The 25,184-nt window shown below is 45.1% G+C and overlaps 2 protein-coding genes across 3 annotated transcripts in view; one reads left to right on the top strand and one right to left on the bottom strand.

The window, feature by feature from the left end:
- The first annotated feature begins 1,769 nt into the window (after positions 1-1,769).
- ATP5PO (ATP synthase peripheral stalk subunit OSCP) lies at positions 1,770-10,299 on the top strand. The gene is made up of 7 exons (XM_010981010.3): positions 1,770-1,884; positions 3,064-3,114; positions 4,125-4,235; positions 6,572-6,701; positions 7,443-7,555; positions 9,734-9,820; positions 10,118-10,299. Exons 1-7 carry the CDS (start codon positions 1,846-1,848, stop codon positions 10,229-10,231), a joined length of 645 nt encoding a protein of 214 aa, XP_010979312.2. The 5' UTR covers positions 1,770-1,845; the 3' UTR covers positions 10,232-10,299.
- A 3,818-nt stretch (positions 10,300-14,117) lies between these two features.
- ITSN1 (intersectin 1) overlaps positions 14,118-25,184 on the bottom strand; it is a 192,368-nt gene continuing 181,301 nt past the window's right edge. The window contains exon 37 of one of the 2 annotated variants that reach the window (XM_031459257.2): positions 14,118-24,724. In XM_031459257.2, coding sequence (XP_031315117.2) covers positions 24,576-24,724 — 149 coding nt within the window. In that variant the 3' untranslated portion in view covers positions 14,118-24,575. The remainder of the gene's footprint in view (positions 24,725-25,184) is intronic. The other variant, XM_031459251.2, reaches the window with a different exon arrangement.

Raw genomic sequence — 25,184 nt, 5'->3', positions numbered from 1 at the left:
GGGCATAGAAGAGCTGCCTACACGTAACAGGTGCTCAGTAAAATGTGTCACGTAATGAATATACTTTCCATTAGACTTATTTGAAAACAGCCTCGGAAAATAGTTTGCAGGGGGAAGTAAAACAAGGGTTTGCATGCACTCCTAGTGAAAGGGTAAACTGGTTAAAAGTTTTGAAAAGCAGCACGGCCTCATTCATCAACGACTTTTAAAGGGCTCATACCTTCTCACCAAGTGGTACCAGCTCTGGAAATCTATTTTGAAGTTATCCTAAGTATGAAGAAAAAAAATTTATGTCTAAAGACGCTCAAGAGATGCAGCATTGTTTAAAATGGCACTCACAAAAAAAGGAGACTATCTGAATTATGTTCAAAAATTATTGATTAATGAAATTACAGAATATCCACTTGATGGATTATTCTGCAGCAGTAAAATGATGTTTGTGAAAATTCTATAACTTGGATATATCCTAATATTGTAAGCATGCATTTACAAACTACACATAATTTAATATCTTTTTTCCTTGTTTAAAGGAAAAAGGCAAAATACTAAATTATGTTCAGATAGTGAGTCCATATCCATAATAAAAACAAACACAAAATAAAGAATATTATTGAGTGCCAGTCTGTCAGGCAATTGTTCTAAATACTTTACATATAAAAATAGCTTCCTTATTTTCCCTAACAATCTAAAAGGCAGGTGCTACTCTAATACTTATTTTATATATAAGAAAATTGAAGCACAGAGAAGTTATATAATTGGGTCAAGGAAAACAAAAGGACTGGGATTCAAGTCTGAGCAGTTCAGGCTACTATCTGAAAAAATAATGGGACAACACACCAAATATTGACAACAGCTGCCTCTAGGTGGTGACAAGGGCAATTACATTTTTTCTACTTTTCTGCAATTTAACAAGTTTATTACAATGATGAGAAAATTGCACTAGGAAAGGGTAAATTAATTACTTAATCTGTGTGTCTATAATAGATCTGAGCAGAAAACCACTTTTTAATTGACCACAGGACCCCATTACTGCAACCAGGGAACTCCAATCTGTGCTCTGCCAGCCAATTCTGTACAGAAGAGAAAATTAGAGTGAGATCCATTTAGGGGAAAATAGGTTGAAAATAGATTGTTTTTAAGAATGCAGACGAACTAGCCAAAGCTAGTGTTGGATTCTCAGTTTCAATGTCACATTTGCTCAAACCCCAGGTCTATTTTGGGTCTGATTCTCGGATAATCCTCTGTTCTACTCCAAAGCAAGTATTTAAGCACCAGAACCTCACACATTTGCACAAACCAAGAGATCAGTGCTATATTCAGGTGAAGGTGGGATAGAGGTATGGAGGAGCAGTGACGACCCGGCTACTGGGTACTTAGCGTCCGCTGCTGGCGCTGTAAGTCTCGTATAAATATAAATATATAATTTATACACACACATACACACACAACGCAATTTAGACTACCGCGCTTGGCGTGGTAGAAAGAAGGGGTAAACGAGCTAGTGGTGCTAGTGATGCACGTGAAACGGAACAAATGCCACCGTACTTAACTAAATGGAAATTTAAAACTAGGGACAATAAATCCATTCCACAATGAGAAGCATCAGTAACAAAAGATTTCATTTCCCGGTGCTGTACGAGCCCACTAGCCCCACCCCCAGTCCTGTGGGTCGAGCCCAGACAACCGATTTCTAAGGACTACAACTCCCAGCCTAAAAGAGATCCTGCGCATGCGTCCTCACCACCTAGGCCTACATTTCCCAGCGGACCGAGGGGCTACGCTGACGTACGCGTGCGCTCCCGGTCTCTCTCGTCAACTCGGGTTTGACCTACAGCCGCCCAGGAGATGATGGCCACCCCAGCAGTATCCGGGCTCTCCCGGCAGGTGAGAGAACCGCGGTCCTGGAAGCCTGCGGGAGGATTCCTCCTGGGGGTGACCCGTACCAGACGCTAAGCGCCACGGTTCGAGGTCGCAGCTGGGGAAGCGTGGCCGCCGTTCAAGGTCGTGCGGCCCGGCGAGTCGGGGAGACGCCGGGCAGCTCCGTCGGCCTCGCTTTCCCTTCGGGTCGCTGGCGGGCAAGTGGGCGTGAGGCTGCGCGCAGGACTGACCTTAGCGTCCTCCGAGCACAGCCCCGGGAAGCAGCTGGTTTGAGGGACACTGAAGAGGGAATCTGTCGTTGTGATCAAGCCTGTCAGGGGTCACCAATAATGCTAAGGGGTATTTGTAGAGCACATTTCACATTTTTACAAAGAAAATGAGACCGAAGTCAAAACGACTTGTCTTTGGCTCCTCAGACAGTAAGGGGTAGGGCTGAGATTCAAACTCACAGAATCACACAGAAGATAAAGTTGGGGGGAAAAGTCGTGCTGTTTATACTGCATGTCAACGCGATGCTTTACATATCACGACACCTTACAGCTTCCTTAAACTTTCCCTAAGTGTTACAGAGTCTTTTAATCCTCACAACCGGTATAGTACACCCCAGAGCTGCAGCTATTTGAAGGTGACCTGGGCCCTTGCAGGTGCTTTTTGAACTATGAGTATCTTGATAGACAAGATACCATCTTTCAGAACTGGGGCCTGTTCTCACATCATACTTCTGCGGTAACCAAAGAATTAATTTTTATTTTCAGATAGCATTTGGATTCTAAGGAGGTACATCTCTTGCAGATCATACCTGGAGTCCTCCCACTTTTTATTAAAATCATGCTCGAGGATGATAGTATAAATGCCCAAAATCTTGTTAAAATTTTTTTAAAAGACATATTTCGTCGAATTTAATGTCTTCTCTCTCATACGGGTGTGCTAGCCTCAGCCTGTTCCTAGTAAACTAGGAAGTTAGTGGGAAGGCACTTTCCCAAGCAACCTGGAATGATTCTCAATGGGGAGATTTACTTCTAGGTTATAAAAAGCAGCTCACTCTCAGGTAATCTGTGTTGTGATAGAAAGGAAGATAAAAAGCTAATCATTTAGAAGTCACATTTAACATTTTTTATTATTGGTTTAAATGCAGAAATCTTTCAAGTAATCTCACTTGATCTACTTTCTCTTTTTGTTTTAAAGGTGCGATGCTTCAGTACATCTGTGGTCAGGCCGTTTGCCAAGCTTGTGAGGGTATGTCAGCTTATTCTTTTGTAGTTGTCAAGTAGATGAATGTGTCTGACTCAGACAGCAATACACTTAGGGCATGGATTTTGAACAGTTACTACCTAAACCTTCCTGCATGATTTGTGGTTCCCAAAATGTGATATGTGTTGGGGGCTACGGAACTGAATAATGTTGAAAGCCTGCTGTGTGACAGGCCCATCCATAACCTTTGAAGTATGAGAATTTCTTAAAACCAGATAATAGTGATGGAAAGTAGCTGGTCTTCCCATTTTACAAAAGAGGAAACAAACTTTGGGAAAACTTGCCCAAGGTTATTCGGTTTGGTCTTAGAACTGGGCTGAAACTAAATCTTTCTCATTCAAAGCCTAAGCTTTTCCACTACAATCTTACAGTACCACTAGGTACGTGTAGTCATACACTGATGGTAGTGTGGTTATAAGGGGCCTACAGTTCATTGTAAAAATTAACTCAAGCATCAGGCACTTAGTAAGTTGCTAAAGGGCTCCATTAAACTGAACATTGATGGGGACGCTCTGTAAGGGAAATTTATAGTATTACTATCACTGTGAAATGTATCAAAGTATGCTTGTATACATTTCATAAACGCCTGTTTTCCTGGCTTTAACATGTTCAGAACTGCCTTTGATCAGTATTTAAAGCCTTCCAACTTGGAACTGAATAGTTAACTGAGTTTAAAGGAAGCATAAGCTCATCTCAAAATTCACGTAATTGAATTATAGATAGAATGGAAAGGAACTTTAGATACCGTGTTTCCTAAGCCCCTCATTTTAAGATGAAGAATTGGGAGCGTGAAGATTGGGTGACCTGGCCGAGGAAACACCCCGAACTTGTATGAGAATTGTCATCTGGGGTAGCTCTTTGAAGATATATTTAAACTGTTTTGTGCTATAAAAGATGTATTTTTTAAATTAAAATCTTTTATCTTGCTATTGATGGCATAATGTCTAACCTAATTTTTCTTTTCTCTTCCTCTCCTACCCCGCCTTTATTTAAAGCCACCTGTTCAGATACATGGTATCGAAGGTCGCTATGCCACCGCTCTCTATTCTGCTGCATCTAAACAGAATAAACTGGAGCAAGTGGAAAAGGAATTGCTGAGAGTAGCAGTAAGCAGCTTTCCTGTTCATTGCTTATTGTTCTCATTGTATATGTTTTCCTGAGATACTTGACTATGCATCCCTAATGGGGTTTATCCTAAGAGAAAAAGAAAAAACTTTTCGTGATCCTGTTTATAGTAATAATACTGGGTGCTATTATTCCAAACTTATTGTACGATAGGTACAAACAGATGCATATGTGGATGTTAATATTAGGAACCCAATTTAAGATGGTAACTTAAGAAATACTGCCATTTCCAAAGAGAATTCAAAAGTCACCTTTAAAAAAATCTATGCTTACATTCCAGATATTTCCACAATAGTCTTTACAAAATATTATGATTTTATTTTACTGGGAATTTGTTTTCCTTATGAAGCCCTTCCTTGGTTTCAATTATTACTTTACTCCCAGGATCTGAGGGGGAAATGAGCAGAGCATGCTGGGCTGGAAAATTAGTCGGGGTGCAGGGGCTTCGTGACAATAGAGAACCAACAAAGAAAGACTGGGAGGCTACAGGGGAAAGTTTATTTTTACTTTTAGGTTTTTTTTTTCTTAAAACATGAAAGGAATAGATGAATGGAATTAACAAAAGCTGCAGTGTAACTTACACAGGAGACTCTCCTCTGCAGTTTTCTCTGAATTTTCCAGTTAACAAGGTCCTGCACGTTTGTCCCATGTTTTGCTCCTTCCTCCCCTTTCACTTCCGGGTCGCCGCCTCTAGCAGTCAGTTCTGCATTAAAGAGGGAGGCACAGCTAGTATATACTCTCTCTCGAGAAAGTTGTGGGCTTTTTCATTTTAAGTTTTAAGAATTTCTTGTCATTTTTAATTTACTTATTTCTAAAGATTTTTTTTAATCTTATAGTGAAGAGGGGCAAAAACCTTCACAGGCTAGTTGTATAGAATAATACTTAGATGTTTTGATCATTTTTTATTTTGAACTTTTATTGGGACTTTTGTCCTAACAGACATTGGTGTCAGCTCTGCATTCTTTCCTCCGTCCAGTTTATCTCTGCAGATAATGCTTCCCATCTTGGTTGGTCCGATCAACTGTTTATGATCCTCACAGAACCAACGGCCTTACTGTTGGAGAGACCTAGGGGAGGGGGTAGCAGGAGCAGTTTTTTGGAGGTGGTAATTACTGCCCGCTACTTGCCACTTATACCCATTTTAAATCTAAACAGTGGTGTTCATGAAGGAGAGAATGACCTGGGTTGTGGACATTAGACCAGGGTTTGATTAAAACCTGGAAGTCAGTTTAGATGTGGAGACATAAAAAAGGAGGCTATTACCTTAAGACTCTTTATAAGTGAAAATTAGCCATTTTTTGGCGTTGAGAGGAAAGTGTGACGCTACACAGATGTCACTAACTGTCCACTGGATGATGCAGCAGAAACAGATATGAAACATAAAAAACTGGGCAATTCAAACCCAGGATGCTTTTAGTTAGTATTAGCCAGCAATTTTTATGAAAAAATGTTGTTTCTGTGGGGCCACTCACCTTGAAGTTTTAGCATTAGATGGCAGTGTAGGCAAGTAGCCTGGATCATAGATGGACGTTGGCCAGGAGCCTGGGAGAGGGTGCTCACAAGGTGACCAGGAGGCTGATTGAGGTGCGTTACTGAAAGATACCCAATGAAAACAGCCATTTGTTCACTGGAACCCTGGCCCCACACTCAGGGGAGCCACGTGCCAGAAGCTGCACTTTGTCACTGACCGGACATTTATGTTTTAACCTCACGGAAACAAAGTGGTCTCTCTCATAGGACCTGCACTCGCATTTTTTTGTCCATTTTTCCTACCAGACTGACTGAGGCTGCTCTGGAAGCACCAAGAGTTCTCTCACAGTGTTGGGTGGTTTCCCCTGAGCTCTGAGAGGCAGGACAGAATCCATGCCTGAGACGGAGAGGCCCCCATGCTGAGGAAGAGGCAAGGAGGCCTCTGCAGTGAGAGCATCTTAGGTCTGCACTGGAGTGTGGGCATCACTAGCATCCTCTGACCATGGGGTGATTACAGTATTACTCGCAGTAGATACATTAAAATATACAGTGAACTGAATCTTCTGACTGCTTAATTTTTTATAATCTCTCTTGAAAAGCAAAAATAAATGTAAGAAACTTCATAAAAGTGTTTTTAAATATTTTCGAGAAATAGTTTCCTGTGTAAAATCATCTGTGGTGCATTCTTAAAGGCAGAGAAAATTATTTGATTATAAACTTTTCTTTATGTGCTTTGAGAGTGCTAATTTCATTCATGAAATGCATGATTCTTAAGAAGGTATGTGTGTGGCAGCTGGGATCATTTATGCTCTCAAGAGTTTAAGAAATTATTTTTTGGTACTTTTAGCAAATCTTGAAGGAACCCAAAATGGCGGCTTCTATTATGAATCCCTATGTAAAGCGTTCCATTAAAGTGAAAAGCCTGAATGACATGTCAGCAAAAGAGAGGTTTTCTCCCCTCACGTCCAATCTGATCAGTAAGTATTAGAGCTTTTTTACTGAAATCTTTGAAAATTCTGCTCCTGAAACTGTGGTCCGTGGACCAGGAATATTGCATCACCTGCCTTTGATAGTCAAGAATCTCGGGGATTCCCAACCTGCTGAATCAGAATCTGCATTTAAACTAGCTCCCCAAGTGGCTTGTTTGCACACTGAAGTTTGAGGAGCACTGTCTAAAGGATATTAAGATGTAGGAATGTCTGATTGCATAGTCAGTAGTTGCAACGCATGGAGGAGACCAGTGGGATTCATACCAAGAAGAGAAAAATGGTTTGTAGCCAGTGGCTGTGCCTCTGTCCTTGAAGACATTTGCAGTCTTTGGTACCTTTGGATTGCTTTTCAAATCCTATGGTCACTCAGAATCCAAAAAAAGTGTATTGTGAATGTAGACAGTGTGTTAGTTAATTTTGAGAATTTGTAGCCAACATTGGAATCTGGCATAAAAATGAAAATCAGATTGCAAGCTGTGATCAAGAAATCTGTTCCAGATTTGTGTGACACACACCCCCTTACAAATTTAAATGCTTGTCAGCACAGTCTCTCTTTTTTTTTTTTAACATTGAATATACTTTTTAAATAACAAGTTGGATCTTCTCCATTCACATTCTTAAAATACATTGAATATAGTATTTTAAAGCCACAAATCTAAGTTTGCTTTTGAGGTGAATATAATATTTCATGAATAACCTGACATAAGTGAGATATCTTTACTTTCCCAGACTTGCTTGCTGAGAATGGTCGCTTGAGCAACACCCCTGGCGTCATTTCTGCCTTCTCCACCATGATGAGCGTCCACCGCGGAGAAGTACCTTGCATGGTTACCACTGCGTCTGTAAGTAATAAGCTGTTGGTGCTGCATTTGCCTTGACATTCCATGTGTCACATTTCGCAGAACCAAAAAAAAAAAAAAAAAAAAGCAGGCTAAAATCAAGAAATTGGGAAGGTGGCTTGTCATTCGGGGGTTTGCTTCATTTATACCAGTTTCTGTGAACTGCTTTGGAAGGACCAGCATGTGTCTTCTTAGTGCTTCCTTAACCAGCAATTATTCATAAGGACTGTAGATTGGGTCAAAATGTGTTGGGAAATACTGGTTTGCAGTCTACTACAGGTTTGAGTTATTCTGTAAATACCATACTAAGTAGTTTACTGAAGTGGGTTTCTCATCTTCTGTGGTCATGAATGGGAAAGGATGAGGTGGCTGGGCCCTTTGATCTTGCTGACTTGCTGAAGTTGACTGTAATAACAGCCACCATTGACTGGAACCTACCATAGGCTGAGTACTTTATAATTTATTATTTTATTTAACATCAGAGGTCTGTGTGAAGCAGAAGTGTAATTATCCTTATTTTACCAATGAGGAAACTGCAGCCCATGGAGATGGAGTTGCATGCCTGAGCCCACAAAAGGTGGGACTAGGATCTGAGCACAGGCCTCTCTCAAAGGTCCACGTTCCTCGGGTCCTCAGGCACTGCCTCCTCACAGCTCATTTCCTTGCTGTCTTAAATACGTCTTCTCTTCTCACTGTAGTTCAGCCAGTACGGGAAGACAGCCTTGGGACTTGTCAGTAGAGCACGGTAGATTTACTTGGGGTACACAGCACCTGATCTCACCTGGGTTAATACTGCTAGTGTTTGAGAGATTTCTGACTTTCCAGAAGAACACAATTTCGAAGAGACCTTTTAGCACATAGTACATATTTGTGCACTTGTAGTTCAGTAGTTGGTGCCCCCAAAGCACATACCTGGCTGAGAAGCCTCACAGCTCAGATGTTCCCCCGAGCCCCGCATGGCCGCGCTGGTCCTCCCCGACAGTGTAGCTCAGACGCGGCTTCCCTAGCCAGACGGTATAGTCACACCATCCCTGTGGCCAAGCACTGATGCCAGCCATTCTTCTGTGGTTACAAGGACATGATTTTTTTTTTAAGAGTGCTTGCTTTTGTAAAAATTTTTTAAAACCAATTGATCCTAGTGCTTTTGATGTTGAAAATCCTGGGTAAATAAGTTTCCACTGTTTAAAAAAAAAAGTGTACCTTGATTAATGATTAAAGGAACAGACTTGAGAAATAGACTGATTCCAAATATTGGCGCTAGTCCTCTCTTGCTGGTGGGACCTTAGGTGGGTTTCTTAACCACTGTGAGCCTCAGTTCTCCACATGTGTAGTGGGAGTGATAACTCCCGGCCTCCCAGGGTTGTCCAGATTGAAGGAGACCGTGGTGTAACACGCCTGGCAGACAGGTGTTTACCACCCGGTACGCATCTAAATGGAAGGTGGCACGTAATTCTGAGTCCTCTAACCTCAGAGCCTCAGCACATGATTGACTGAACACTGATAGCCTTTCACCGCCGCCATCCCCAGAACATACTGTTAGGTCTTCGCAGAGCTGGAAAGGGTTTTTTCTAGCTTTTGGACTCTTAGAGGTGTGGGTAGTGAGGTAGGATTGGTGACAGGTAACAGGCCGCTCCTTCAGCAATGGTTACCATGTCGTCCCACCAGGAGTAAAAGTTGGGACAAGGGGAGAGAACAGAGTCTGGGCACTCGTGATCCTTGTATGAACAGGTTGCAGAGCCAGCCAACAGGCTCTCAGCCTCAGAGAAGGGGGCAGCATGCCAGAGCTCCTGGTACCCGTGGGTCACAGATCGTAGAACCAGGTCGGCTGCAGCTTTTCATCCAAGGAAGTAACGGGCTCAGGCCACACCCAAGGGGGCGGCACGGGGGAGCGGCCTGCATCCCCCGGCATTACAAGCTTCGGGGTTTTCCCCCTGAATCATTGCCGGGTTGCGCTGCTGGTACCATAGAGCAGAGATGGGGAGGGAGTGGCATTTGTGGGCAGTGTGAGCACCAGTATCGATGGTGACCGCTCAGTGCAGCCGCGGGGGGTCCCCAGGCACGGGAGTTCACAGGGCCTGTCTTGGTGAAGTAAGCCAGAGGGATGTTTTTTCTCTCCTTCTACTATGGTAAGTTTCTGTTTTGCTTTATCTAAATTTAAAGGGTGTTTTGTCCTTTTTCTAGCCTTTAGATGAAGCCACTCTTACTGAATTAAAAACGGTCCTGAAGACCTTCCTAAGTAAAGGCCAAGTCTTGAAATTGGAAGTTAAGGTAGGTTTTTAATTGTGTACAGTGTTTCCTCAGGTTCTTTAACACGTAAAATGGCTATAGAAAGTGGAAAATTAGATCTGTGTATATAAAAATTTACCTATAGTAGAACCTACATATTTATTTTCAATATAAATTATTAGAGTCCATTGACAATTTGACTTCTGTCTTTTTCTAGATGTAATTACCACATCTTACAATTATGTAGCACGTAGACTTTTCAGAGCACTTTCTCATCTTTCCTTTTGACTAGTGAAATAGCATTGTGTTTTCACATTTTCAACCTATTTTCTCTCCTAGACTGACCCATCAATCATGGGTGGAATGATTGTCCGTATTGGAGAGAAATATGTTGATATGTCTGCAAAAACCAAGATTCAGAAGCTGAGCAGAGCAATGCGGGAGATTTCCTAAAAGTGTTGATTTTCTGTCAGTGAAAATTCTTAAGCTTGGAGCAACAATAAAATGCTTCCTGAACAGAATATACTAGGTTTATTTTCTTGTAAAATGGAAATACGGGAGTCTTATTTTTATATCTTTCAGTGTCTACCCTTAGTTTAAACTTAAAAGACCCTTTGGAATTTAGTTTGTGTAGATTATTCTTAGGAATTTGTGGACGCTCCTATCCCTTAGGAAAAATAGTTGACATTTATTCCAGGTACTGTTTTGTGCCCAGCACCGTTAAGTACTTGGTATATCTTGCCTCACGTCCTTTGTCTCTGAGGCCAGAGCTTGGGGAGGGGCTGGGCCTACAGGTGGAGTTAAGGTAAAGCGAACCGGTGGCTGTCCTGGAGTTTCACCTGTTGGTGTCCATCTCTAGTCAGAGAAGACGCTGAAGGTGGTTCTCGGAGCCCACGCTGGTCAGACGTAGGCAGCTGGCCCTGCTCTCCTGCCGCTCGCTCCCTGCAGCTTCTGCAGCGCACGGGCCAGCCCCATCGCTTGCCCTAAGGTCCCACATCAGCCGGGTGACTGGGGCTGCTTGGCGCTCTTAAAACAGCGCTGGTTTATACTCACCTGATTATTCTAACAGTACTTCTGTCACGTGCATTTGGCTTGACCTCAAAAGTGGTTTGTCCTACAGCCCTGCCCTCCATGTTGTCCTAACTGTGAAGGCAGTAATTTTTCTCTAAAGGCTTTCAGAGAGATTATGGCCAAAAAGTTGTCTCCATTCTAGAATCTAGAAAATCTAAAAGGAGTTACTCTAGCAAGCATCCACTCTGTCGACCCAACTAGGGGCAGAGGTCCAGAGCAGAACCGTCCACCTCACAGGAGAAGGCAGAAGAATAGGTTTCTCAGCCCGCTGGCCATCACAACCCCCACAAACGTCCTCACAACCAAGGAGCGGCCAGGAAGCTCCGCCCAGAATAGAATCAGGGTTTTCTTCCCCACTGGGAGCAGCTGTTCTGGGGGCAGGTACACTAAATGTTAGAAGTCACTGCTCTGGCTGGACTTCTGCCCATTGGTCCTGTCAGTTAAGTCCCTTCCAGCCAGGCTGGGGGAGCCAAACACAAAGGAAACAAAGCTTTTTGCTTCCCTGATTATTACAGTTACCCAGAAGTTGCCTGGAGCAATGCCTAGTACACCGTGGCCACTGCACTTCAGGTTATAAAACATATCCCCATAGGACTAGAACCTTTACAGCCAGTGAGTGTGTTCCTTCCCTTGGATGGTAACCCCTTCCCAGACTGTCGAGTGACCAAGTCAGGTAATAACCACTCTACAAAACTCATTCAACAGGAAGTTCCACAAAAGGGGACATGACGCAGACTGCCCTGCCCTCTGGAGCAGCAGGCGTGGCGGCTAAGAGCATGTCTCGGAGCCACATGGAGGATGTCCGTCCATGCAAGCCTCTGCTGCGTCCAACCCATGAAGCGCCCCACCTTCAGGGCTCGGTCTCCTCCCTGTCAGTGGAAGAAGCAGCAGTGCCCACTTGCAGAGCTGCTGCGGGCGAGGCTAGGCTGACAGCTTAGAACCGGGCCGCATGGGCGTAGAGGTGTCAGTGAATGGCTCAGTTACTGACCTGATGGCCTCTGACTTCTCTGGGCCACCTGACCCCACGGATTCACTGGTTAAACAGCATCTGACAGGTCGTAGTCACGCGACCACGTCCATCTAGTATTGCCTGCCAAAATCTGTCTTCAAGGGCCCATTCGGAACCCCTGGGCCCTGATCATTAGACTGACTTACCCCAAAGTCCTCCAGGGAAGTCTCTCCCCAGTAAAGTGCCTTTAATCCTGATGTAACACGCCCTAGTTAGTTGAAGGATGCTCTGCAGCTTTCAAGGCCGTTTCGTGTATATCTTACTTAACCTCCTAACAGCCTTGTGTTTCGGGGGAGACTGACGTCACCACTTCACAAGTGAGGAAGGACACTGCGGGGCTCTAGAGAGTTGCTCAGGGTCATGTGCTTGGACAGCTGGTGGGTCAGGTCCCAGAGCCCAGACCATTCACTAAACACCCACCCTCTTGTTCCAGATCGTCACTGGCCACGTCCTGGCACACAGTCCCCCACCACTGGAGCCAACAGGCAAAGCTAACCGTAGGTGAGTCCCTGTGCCCCTCCCCACTTTGTCCCTGAGGTGCTCCTGATTTACCCCTTAACCCAGGTCAGCTCTTCCCCACATTTCCCCTCCTGCTGGCCTTAGAGAAAACAGAGTTGTCCAGACAACAGCCCTCTCAGGTGCCCACTCCTTGGTCACCCTCCAAGTGTTCAGACAGCAAACTGACTCCTTTTCCAGAACTTCCCCTGGGTGGGCAGAGGCAGGATGATGGCAGCTACGAAATCCTGCAGGGCAATGAGTGACCCAGAGCCACTGCCTGCATCCTAGGGCTCTGGTGCTGGGACCAGTGTGCCCTCCATCACCATGACATTGCCCTCCTGGCTGTCATGTTGCTGAAACTCTGGCTTCCTCCTGGCAAACCAGCTCCACGATCGCCTGACGTGGCAACTGATGGAGACACCACTTCGGGCCTCTCGGTACTTTCCCAGGAGTAGCTTTTAGCTACTTTTAGCTGGCCAGCCAGCTAGAGACCACACGTACCAGCCTCCCTTGCGGTACCTGCTCGTGGAACTAAGTTCCTGCAGATGAGAGAAGAGAAGAAACAGTGCCTGTGGCTTCCTGATGGGCCTCACGAAGAACAGGCAGGCAGTTCCCTTTGCCTCGGCTGGATGCGGCCGAGCGGTGGCAGCTGCAGCAGACACACTCCAAGGTCAAAGCCGAGCGATTTCAAGGCAGAGCCACCCTGCCAGGCCAGACCGCGGACCTCTGGGCTGTCGACAGGAGAGAGAATAAACCTCTCATTGAAGCCACGGGATGTTGGGGCTCTCGGTCTCAGCAGCTGAGTCTATAACCTGACCAATATGCCAGGTTCCCCAAAACTCATCTGCCTTCCTCCCGGCCTGCCTCCTGACCACAGTGAGGCCCACGTTGCACCAGACAGGGCATCCCACATGACGGCTGATGGACAAAATATCTTTGGGGGTAATACTGCCCTAATCCTTCAGAATCAAACCCAACAAACTTCCTGTAGACTAAGTATATAGAAATGGGACGAAATGATGAAATGCTTCAAACACTGCCTTACGTGGTCTTCAGAGATTAACCCAGAGCTCTGTGTACAACAGTATTCTTCACGGCACTTTCTTCACCAAGGTCAAAATTTTAAAACAGCCTCAACATGTGACCACTGAGAATTCTTTTTAAAAATCAGTATAAAAAATAAATAAGTAGTAAAAATTAAAATGAGGATAAACTGGAATACCCTCAGGCAATGGGATACTATGCAGTTCTTAAAAATCAAGTTGTAGAAAAATAGATGAGATGATAGATACAGATTTGAGTCTAAAAAGCAGCCAAAATAGAAGTGAGATGATTTATATAAATTTTGTGATTGAGCAGTGCCTTGCATCTGGGAAGTGCTGAATGTGTATTAGCCATTAATAGCACAAAAGCATCTCAAACGCATATGCGCATGCAGGAATGATGTGCGTCAAAATGTCACCACTTATTTTTGTGTGGAAGAGTATCTCCATTAAGTGACTTCAATTCCTTTGTATTTTTTTGTGCTTGCTAAATTTTCTGCACCAACAAATATTACTTCTGTAATTAGAAGAAAAGCAGTAAATATTCTAAAATAAAATATTGCCTTGATTATGCTGGCTGCTGACTGTGGTTAAATAGGCGTTGTTCAACGTGTTTTATACCAGTGATTCCTTCCACCCACCAAGCTGTGCCAGTCGGACCTTGTCAGTCTTGGAGAAGACTAGGTGTAGTCTGGAGAAAGTAATTTATTTCATTTGCTTTTAATGACATTTACTTTATTTTTAAAAGTTCAAATAACAACCAAGAAAAGGGCATAAGATTTTTTATGTTTATCAAAAATGGGGCCTACTGATTTAAAAAAGGCAAAGATAGGCCACTTTAGGGTCAGTATTTTTAAGGTGCTAAGACAATTCCACCAGTGTCCCAGTCAATCATCGAATTTAAGGGGTTTGATCATATGCAGACAAATCAGTGATGAAATAAGGAGGAATCACCTTAAAACCAGAACAGAAGAAAATGCTAAAGGTTATCCATGGAGATTCAGGTAACAGTAAAATTCCATGTTGCTTTGCTAATGGTGCCCAGAGTTACGTCAAGGTTCTGAACACGGAGTTATTTGTGTTGGAAACTTCTTTGCAGAGAGCCTGGGGAATCCTTCTGAATGTCACTGTAAGACAGTGTTGCATTTGCGTCTCGCTCACCACCCCTGACATTCCCCGTGCTACACAGCTTCTCCAGTTCTCACAAGTACGCGGTACAGGAAATCCATTTCTACTTGGTGCTAATGTTCGTGTCTGAAGAAGGCGTGGGGGAGTTGAAAGGGTTGTTGGCTTGGTTTTTTTACATTTACTTTTGCACAAATTTCTTTTCACTGCTACAGCCCTGTCTGTGGAGAAGAAAACACAGCAAGAGATGCCATTTGCACCGTTACCAGTCTCCTGTCTGCTCAGAAAGGAGGTGGGGCAGAAAAAAGCCAAAATAATCCACTGTAACAGGGTTGGGTTTTTCTCCTTTTATTGACGAACTATGTGAATTGAAACCGTACAGGTCAAAGTGACCGATGAGTTGTTTGGAAGAGATTGTTCTTTTTAGATTCAAGATACATAGGAATAGCAGTCTGAAACTGATGTTGCTACTGGTTTAAAGAAAAAGAAAAAAAACCCTCAGTTATCATAATCTTAATCTGTAAAATTTAACATTTCATACATAATAAGGTGCCAAAGGAACTCTCCAACAGCAAAACTAGCCTCAGCTTCTTTTAAACAATAACTGAAACCTAATGTTTTGGCCCTGCTTCATCAAACCTTAGACAAATACATAATTCTACAATTTATAATAGTGTCTAGTAATTTTTAGAACTCCATGGACTTTACATATCAGACAATATAGTCTCCCTTTGATGGGAAATTAAACAGTACCAGTATTTGGCAACAGAAGTATATTACAGTCAGCAGGACACCCAACGAGTGTGGCTTAGTCCTACCCCTGGGCGGGGCTGTGAGAGGAGCAACATGCCACCAGCACTGCGACTCATTTGTCACAGGAAACACAAGGGCCTCATTAGGATTGATACATTCTTTTCCAAACAGGCGAAGGCTAACTGGAGTGGCTGTGAGCTCTGCTGGGCAGGACCCCGTGGTCTCTGGCTTTTCTTGTCCCCAGACAACTAGGCCCAGGGGACAGCTGACTGGCTGGCTCATTCCCACTCACAGCCCCACTGCCACCGCAGCCACAAGGGCATGGTGCTGAGGAAGAAGGGTCAGGACCCATCCTGAGCGGGTGGCCCAGACCGCGTGGGCTGCTGGGGGCCTGAGACAGCCTTCCCAGGCCACCTCAAACAAGGAGATCTCTGAACAGCTCCATATTTGGGAATAAAGTCAGTGACACCCACACAGACAGTTCCTCAAGGTAATTTGCAGATTGCTTGTCTGACAGTAGATTCCAGGAAGCTTCCAGAAATCACAGCTCCCCACACCCCTGAAGTCCAGAAAGTCACTTGGACCCCAGCATCTGCCAGTTTCAGGCCTAGTGAAAAGGGACTTTGACTGTTGGTCGCCAGCATTAGGAAGCATACTGCTTGTTGAAAGAAATGTTGAAAACCTAACGCACACATTCCCCATATGTCCTTTCAAGCCACGACCTTCAACTTTTCACAAACAGTGACCTCTGCGCAATGCCCTGGCTCCCCGGGAAGTGGCTATTTTCAGTGACGCCTCGTTCCCAGCCTGTTAGAGGAGGCTGGCCTCGCGGGGCTGCCACCTCCTGAAATGACTTCTGAATGCATCTCTCAGAGGTTTAGACCTTGACTTTCATGGGATTTTGCATTCCATCCCTCCCTAGGTGGCCTGCGGGGACATTTCTGGTGGCAAGTATAGAAAGTCTTGCCCCAGAAGCAGCCTGGACCTCTGAACCTTCCCTGGGGAAGGGAAAAGGTGTCTCTTGCCTCTGGCATCTCCGCCGGGGACACAGGCACCTAGGAGGCTGCTCTGTGCTGCCTGTTTTGTGAGCCAGAAACAGCTTAACCCAGAAACCCCAAACATCACCCTTCAAGCCGCCCAGCTGTGAAACAGACAAAGACGGTGAAATGCCCCAGGAAATTGCATGGAAAATGCAAACGCCAATGGGATATGCTGAATCCATCCTGAAAGAGAACTGCAGAGGGTGACCAGGAAGTCAGAGGTGGCCACCTGCCCACATTCGGACCTCTCTAGAAGGACGGTTGGGTCCGCCCCAGATTCCTGACCAATTTGCCAAAACTCATGGAAACTTCTGGGACACATCACACGGACCTGACGGAAGCAGGCTGTCAATCCTCTCATCCTTCCTGACACAACACCCTCCAGAATATGTTACCTGTTTAATGAAACACCAAGGCCTCATCTGAGGTCTCGGCGGAAGGATACATCACTTTATCTCACCGCCACCCATTCCATTCAAATCCATCACGCTCCCTGCCCCCGCCCCAAAATGATTTCTTTGAATTTCTAACATATGCAACTCGGATTTTCTTTTTAATAAAAGAAATTTAGTTGGGTTGAACCCAAGTAATCTGATTAAGTTTTCTACTCCTGGAACAGGTTTTTAATTTTTTTTTTCTATAGTTTTATGCACTTAGATTCCTAAAATACTCTCATATACATACAGAAAAAATAATCTCTCGATGACAAATCACATTTTACAATAACAAGTTAAATATTTATGACTACAGAATCTCTGTTAGTTTATGTAACATTCACCAGCATGGCCTCTGCCATACCATGTGTACATCTAGTCAGGGACAGCCCCATAAACATACAGCAGGGATTTCTGGACAAGCCATTTAAAGAGCATAACTTTTTCACTTTAGGCAGTGGAATTCTGCCTTTTTCTTAGCTGGAAACTGTATAAAATGCAGAAAACCGGTAGCTGAGAACTGATTATCATACACAGGACATTTTTGTTGCAGATTCTCCACTGTATACACGTATTTACACACATGTTGACCACTTACAGATGTGAGGATACAAGGTGACGTGACGTAGCTAAGGCAATGCGACATGAATTGTATGACTGCCAACTTCTCTGTCCAGGAAGGGCTATGAAGGGGTGGAAAGAAGGGGTCCGTGGGGGTACAGACCTCAGCTAGCTGGGCTTCAGCAGACAAGATCTGAAGTTGGTTTTATAGTTCAAAGACACTTGGGCTATTGGCAATGTATGTTTTAAATGCATGTGTTGAAATAAATATCATTACCAAAGATCTTGCTAGAATATCTACTTTCTGACAGTGAATATTTAGCAGGTGACATTTGAAGGATGTTAATCTGTAAAATGTACAACAAAATGTTCATTCATGACAACTAATGCTGACACAATATTAATTAAATGCCTCTAGCAAACCCTTTCTGGACTTCCAGTAGTTTGGACAATTGCATTACACGTAGAGACGAAGCTATAATTTGCTATTTCTTTCAAAGTGACACAGTCAAACCCATGCAAGATGAATTTACAATTTCTGTTCAACTTTCTGTCAGTATTTTTACTTAGCAAACTTTAGAATCCCAGACAGAACCGAGAAACGTAGATGGGATTATTGCTCTGTGGGTACGGAAGTGAAATTGGCTTGCAAAGACCAAGCAGAACCACAAAGGTTTTGGTGCGTCGGGTCGAGCGCTAGAAAACACTAGTGAAAGGAAGTAACAAGCACACGGCAGGAGCAGCTCCGTGGTCATCAGCCTCCCGGGCCCGTGGTGTCTAGAGCTGGAGGCTACTCACACAGGGGGTCCCCTCCTCTCTCCTCACATCACCCTACTCACAGGCCATCCTATGGGGAGAGCCCAGCTGGGAAGCCACTGCCTCTCAGAAGCAAGCACCCTCCAGACACCTGTAGACCAAGGGCCCAGGCCCGGCAGGGAGGCAGCGGGCCGGACGCCCTCCCTCTGAGGAACAGCACCCAGCCCCAGGGGAACATGCACTGAGCACACACCCCACCCCCAGCTCCCTGCTTCTTATAATTATTACCGGATGCTCACTTGGAAGGCAGAGGCTGGAAAAGCCTCTCTGTCCTATCAGCAGAGGAGAAAAGTCCCTAGGGAATGACTAATGACCAAAAGGAAGGGTTTTATGTCAAATCAGTGGGTTAAATGGTAAAGCCTCTTGGCATCTATAGCATGCCCTGGACTGGGAGCCGGGATAGCAGGCATATCTGCCAGCTAGTGGCTTGGGTCCCCTACCCTCTGATTGGTCCAGACCACCTGTGCTTTTATGAAATAAAAGCAGACATTTTGAAAAGTGTATCAGCCCCCCTCTCCGTAATCTGCCAGGGAAACTCCACAAAGAAGCGAAAGATGAAGCCCCACCTGCTTCAAAAACCAACTGAAAATACGTGACCAGGGCCGGCTTCACGGGCGTGTGACCTTTGCAGTCACACAGGACCCTGTGCTTAGAAGGATCTGCTCTTGGTTGAATTCTCTGCTGTCATCACCTCAAAATTCTTAATAATTTTGAACAAGGGGCCTCACCTTTTAATTTTGCACTGAGCCCACCAATTATGTAGTGGGTCCCAAGTGTGACTATGAGAGGGTCAGACCAACGTGTTCCCCTGTTCAGTCCACATATCCACTCATTGTCCCCGGTGCACAAGCAGGCACGCACACACACACACACACCATGCAATGAGCTGCATCCCAACAGTTCCTCTACATCTGAAATTCCAGAAGTCCTAGTCTCCAAGTAGAGACTCTGTTATCAAATCCAAGCAGAGGGGACCTGACTTCTAGGGACGGCCCAGCAGTGAGGGGACACCTCCAACTTACATCTGAGGCCCCCAAACGGCTGAATCTCAGGGGCCTTCACCAAAGCAGATGCAGAAAAGGCAGGAAGGCTAAAGACCCCTTTTATAGCCCCAACCCCAGCAGCAGAGAAAAGCAAAGTGTCACCAGGTACCCCAGGAGTGCTGGCTTCGAGCCCCAATCTCGCCACTAACCTCCTTCCCTCTCCTGCCTTCAGTCTCAGACTCAGCAAGCTCGTCCTGTGATTTAAACAAGAGCGATATCCTGGAGCTGCAGTAGGTGGAGCCAGCTCCCTGGGATCCGCCGGAGGGACAGGCCAGTTTCCAGGGGGAGATCGCCCCCTAGCGGCCACAGTGGGTAGAACGGCAGCTGCAAAGCCGCCACCCCGCTTTCTCTGCTTCCTGCAACGCCCTCTTTGCCCCAGGCCCTCATTCTGTTTAGACAGAGAAACCAGGAGGAAATAAGGGGTTTGAGTATAATAGGAAAAATGCAAAGGAACATAGTTTTAGAAACACAGACGCACAGAAATGTTATTCTTCTAAATGAAAAAGTACAAAACCAGAGTTCCTAGAAGAAGAAAAATATGCATTCTTTCCACTGCATTAAAAGTAACCCTGGTTACTGATAATTCTCAGTAAATATCAGAGAAACGCTCAATTTTTTTCAAGGCTGACCATGTAAGCCCACTTCTGAACAGGTTTACTTGGTGCGCTTTGAATCCTAAAATATTCACACTATTCAGATTTTAACAATATAGGCTGGTATAGAAAGTAGAGCAAAAGCCTATTAAAAACAACTCACAAAACACCTTGACTTACAGTAAGGGCGAACCTACCCCTTAAATAGGGCAACCACACATAGCTGAAAAAATGATTATGTGGGTGTTGTCTGGTTCCCCGAGGTCAGATTAAAGAGAGTTCCTTTCAGCGGAGGAACTGATTGGATCCGCGTGTCACTGAAATAATTATGCAGCGGTGGAGATGAATTTTTACAAGCACTGGGTGTTACTCAAATGACTCAAAATTAGATCTACAATTAGGCTGTGAAAGCCACAAAAGCAGGTCCCTCCTCACCACCTCCCAGCCCCTGGGATAGTGGTCTGGCCCAGGATAGGGACTCCCTGAATGAACGATGCACAGTCAACATTACTATGTTACTGAGAGATCACAACCCAGGGATAAGACTTTCCAGCAGGTTGGCATCTGGGTTTTAATGCTCCCAAGATAGCGTTTTCTGTCTTTTCCTGTGAAATGTTTTCCATGCTTGTCAGGAGCAGATTCTTGGCTCCTGAAGGTAAGCAGGTTATGTACCTTAGGTGAGCCCAATGACCTCCAAACATATCCTGGATCTGACACAATGCAGGGTGAGGAAACGGGAGTTCTAGAACATTCTAGAACATTCCTTTCCTCTAACTCAAATGAACGGCTGCATTCGCAGTACAGTAAACATCCCAAGTATATTGACACAATACTAAGCAGCCCCTATAAAACACAGCTCAGGGCCCCCAGGGGAGTCTTGGCAGCTGATCTGAGCTGTTCCCTGCAATTGGGAGAAGTCCCCACAGGCATTTCAGCACTCAGCACCCCTGGGTGCAAAGTGAAGGAGGTATCAGTTTACCAAATACCTCTTAGGGTGGCTCAGACCACAGCGTCTGAGGGCCTCATCGTGTCAGTCACCAGTTTCTGGTGCTACTGATTATGCTTCCGCCTGGTAGGAACTAAAGTCTTAACCTTCAAAGCCAAAGAAGAATCTCCAGCCTCGTCTGTTGTCATCGCCTCACTTTAGGGCATTGAGGAGGCTCTAAACTTGTAAAGCGAGTGTATCTGGAGAAAGCAGAGCCTCCACTAACCTCACACTGAAATGACTCTAAGTCTGAAATGACCCTGCTGCCCGTAAGTCTGCAGGTGTCCATTTCAAAGTGCTAGTGTCCACTGTGACGCTCACCTCCAGCCCCAAAAAATAAATGGAGAAGAAAAGGAATTGAAATAAAATGAAAACCTTCTTGCTGTTCCCAGTGGAAATTCTTAAAATCGTTACATACACAAAACGAAAATTCTTCTTGAGAATCAAAAAGACCCAACCAACTAGGAAAAGAACGATGTGGAGTAGAGATAGAGAAGGCTTTTTGTCTGCTCATACCAAGTACTGGCAAACTCTCAAATAGACCCCAAGATCTCCTTTCAAGTAAAATCAGAAGCCCTTCCTCCACTTCCGCTTTGTTATCCAGCCCCACAAGATTCTCGAACACCCCCGCTCTGTATGGTCAGTGGCTGTATGTTTGCACCAGGCAACTCCTGAACAGACAGGACTTTGGGGTACCAGGTCACCAAGACAATGCAAGCAGTCAACTTCCCATTTTCTGATGGGATTTTTTTTTCCAGTTTAATTCAGTGCTACTCAACTAGATGAAATCCGTCACTTTCATTGACTTAGGTCATGCTTAGATTGTTCAAAAAGCAAAGAAGAAAAAAAAGGCCCCCTTTAATATGAATGTTCTTTGGGAACATAGCTCTCTCCTCTGCCTTCAGAGGTCAGGGCGTGTAATCCAAACAGTCAACCCACGAAGCCTGGCCCCAGTTTCTTGAGCATCCTTGGAGACCCCAGCCTAGAAGGGTCTGTCTCCCTGTGTCAGGCCAGCCCTGGATCTGAATAAGCCACATCTTCAGGCTCTCATGGTCACAACAGACCTGGTTCCAGGAGAGGATGCTGCCTGCCAGAAAGACCCTGCCCCAGGGGGCTGGGGGTACAGATTGTTCCTTCAGAAGAGCTGGTCTACAAAGGAGCCCCAGCTCAAGGGCTTCTGTCCTCAGGGCACAGTCTTGTGAGCAGAAAGGCCCCCTTGTTGGGCTTAGAGGAGGTCAGTGTGGCTCAGAGAAGAAGGAAGCTCACAGGGATGTCTGGAGGGCTGGACTCAGAACACCAGGATGCAGCAGCCTGGAGAAACCCTGGTTTTGAAAGCAAAGAACTAGGACACAGATTGCTTATTGGCAAGGGACATTTCATCTCTATGAAATACTCCCCAGGCAGCCAAAAAGGTAGAAGTGAAGGACTAGAGGTCAAAAAATTTTAGACTCCAGGCATCACCCACATTCCTGTATCTCACACAAGACTCAGGAGTCACAGCTGGACCCCAGGGCCAGCCTAACTCATCCGTAAGTTCAATTGGGCATGTAACAAATGACCCCAGTGAGGACAAGGACAGTAATCCAGAATCGCCACCCTGGAGGAGCATCTAAGAGATGCTCAGTATAGTCACTTGGTGAAAAAGACGCACATATTGCTTTTTCATGCTACATTACTTCCAATAACGGGACTCTGCGAGTAGGTGACTTGGTGGACCTAGAAAGGCTACAGATACTTGGATGTCATTGAGCACATGACATCCAACCAAATGAACGGTGATGCCCAATATTCACATGCAAACAAAGTCGATGAAAAAAAGAGAGGACCGAAAGACAGGGACTGGGATGGTGACCCAATACGACCCAATTTACACAGGTAATCCTTCTTTATCTACCATAGTAACATGTCCTTCATAAATACACTGATCAAACTGCACTGGGTATAGAAATAGGAAAGCATGATTTGTGGGTCTATTTGTAGATTTAATTTTAAACAGTTTCTTAACAACATCCAAAAAAATATAAACTTAAAGTATTTTAACCATGTTTTCTGCTGGGAGGTGGGGAACAAATGCATGCTTGGAGTTGAACTTGGTCTCCAGTGTCTTCAGTTGAGAGTTTCTAACTAAAGGGTATATCTGCTTGTTTCAAAAAATACCTATGTCTGTTGTTCTTGATATAAAATTCTACACTATCTTTAATAAATAAATAATAAAGTGTTTCTTAAAAGTATGAAATGTAAACTTTGTGGCCCTTTCCGACACACACATTTAAAAAAATCACTTGAACAATGACAGGGTCTCATGGGAAAGTATGATGCCACACATTCAGTTCCCAGCACGGTGGGTAGTTCACCCTGCCCCTATGTTGATGCTGTCTTTAGAAAGTGTCTCTACAACCCTAACTAAATTCTAAGGACCTACAATCAGAGAGAACACTGTCTAACACAGGAAAGCTAGATTCCAGTACCAAGAGAACATGCAAAGAACATTTCATGAAAAAGACAAACAGGGATTGTGAGAACATTAACATGCGAACAAAATACCACCCACACTTTTCATGACCCTAAGTCAAGTTCTTATCTACTTAGCCAGCCTATCTCCTGGCATTGAAGGAGAAAAACTCAAAGAACTCAAACCAAACAGCTTAGCACGCGGTCATACACTCCTGACTATGGCAACAAGCACGCAGATTTTTCCATTTCTGAGAGGCTGGTTGTGTATGGTGGAGTCTGGGAAAGTCTCGGGTCTTCTTCCCTGGAGTTGAGGGGCGTGCGTGCTCCTAGGGTCTGTCCCCCACCATCTAATAGATTTCCTCCACAGATTGTCACTTTTCCTTCTCACACCTTGGGGATGCTTTCAGGGGGAACATACCAAGGATATCTGCTGAGATTTCCCACGGCAATCAGGATCCAGCTCATTCAAGCAAGAACAGGCTCAGAGCTGGCCACCGGCAACTACTCTTGTCATAAAACATCACAGGACCTCCAAGCCAAAAGAGAGCTTTCCAACTGGGCTGGCAACCAGGACCCAACAACGTCGTAAAGTAGCCTTTCAGGTGACCTGCAGTGATCTAATCCAGCAGAGTGGAACTCTGTAGGTAACAGCCTTCCTCAGCCCTCTTCCAAGCACGCTGGCGCTCACGATCAGATCACCTGATACTGACAGTTTTCATCAGCATCTATCAATAAAAGACCTGGAGGAGACTGGAAAAGCTCTACCAACACACCTGCTAGAATCTTCCACGGACCAGCTCTTCCAAGAGCTAGACCTAGATCAGAGATCAGGAGACCACTTGCCCGAGTGATCAGACCCAGGGCAGCATTTCAAATAAGGTCCCAGCGTGGGGAACAAGATCCTGAAACAATGACAAGACCATCATGTTATTTCTAAACACACCAGGGACTGGGCGTCATAGGTCAGGGGGCCTCCTTGGGGGCTGGTGGAGGTAAGAAATAGGAGGGTTACATGAGTTCTCCAAAAATACAGACATTGCATTTATAAATCTGTTTTACATTAACCAGACCCAAGCCTCAGGCCCAGGGACGGACCAGACTCCCAACCAAACAGAGCCAGGGGCTATGGGGTTTCAAAGACCCTAGAAGCCACGATGAGACCTGCAGTGAGGACAAAGGGAAACACAGTTTTGTTTCATAAAATGGGAAATTGTTTGGGGGAAGGATTGTCAAGAAGGATTCCCGGAAGCTTTGAGAGGCCTCTCTTTGCTTTCCTGCTGCCCTGTGGCCGAACACCAAACGGTGGTCCTCATTTCTGGACAGCATCCGTTGCCTCGGGCTGGAGCTCTGCTAGCAGGCCCTGGCCGGCTCCCTACGGCTCATCAAACAACTGCAGGTCCAGGCGGACCACAATCTCTCCTGTGGGAACTTCGTGCAGCAGGAGACACTTTGTGACTGGACCCTTGGAACCCTGGTCCTTCTTGATGTCAGCCACACGGATCTCCGTCCGACCCAAAAAATCTGAAAGGAGAAACACACAGACCCTGTTCAGGGAGGATTCCTTCTCTTCAAGGTGCGTACTTGGCATATTGGGAACGTCCCAGTGAGTTGTTTGTTAGACTTTCCCCTCTTCCCAAAGGGAGTTAAGTCAGTTTCCGGGAATCCAGAAATTACAGTGACAGCATAATTTTTAAATGGAATGAAAAGAGAAAGTTACCAGGGTGGGGACAAAGGAGAGTATAGAAGGAGCTCAAAATGCAGACTTTCCTCACACCTGGGGACCTCCAAAGGGCCATGAGCTTCCTGGGAGGCAATGCAAAACCAGATGTCGTATCAGCTGCCCAGTTTGCAACATACATGAAATTCAAAGAAGTAGCCCAGAAGAAAGTCAACTATTTCTGGGACAAAAATTGGACGGTAATTTCTCCCAAGGATTGTCACAGGAGCAAGTTTCGTGACGTTGCACTCCTATCAGATGTTG

This window comes from Camelus dromedarius, chromosome 2 (genome assembly GCF_036321535.1).
Source record: "Camelus dromedarius isolate mCamDro1 chromosome 2, mCamDro1.pat, whole genome shotgun sequence".
NCBI classification, from domain to species: domain Eukaryota; kingdom Metazoa; phylum Chordata; class Mammalia; order Artiodactyla; family Camelidae; genus Camelus; species Camelus dromedarius.
The sequence above is the reverse complement of the archived record's forward strand: the minus strand, read 5'-3'. Positions and strand labels throughout refer to the sequence as shown.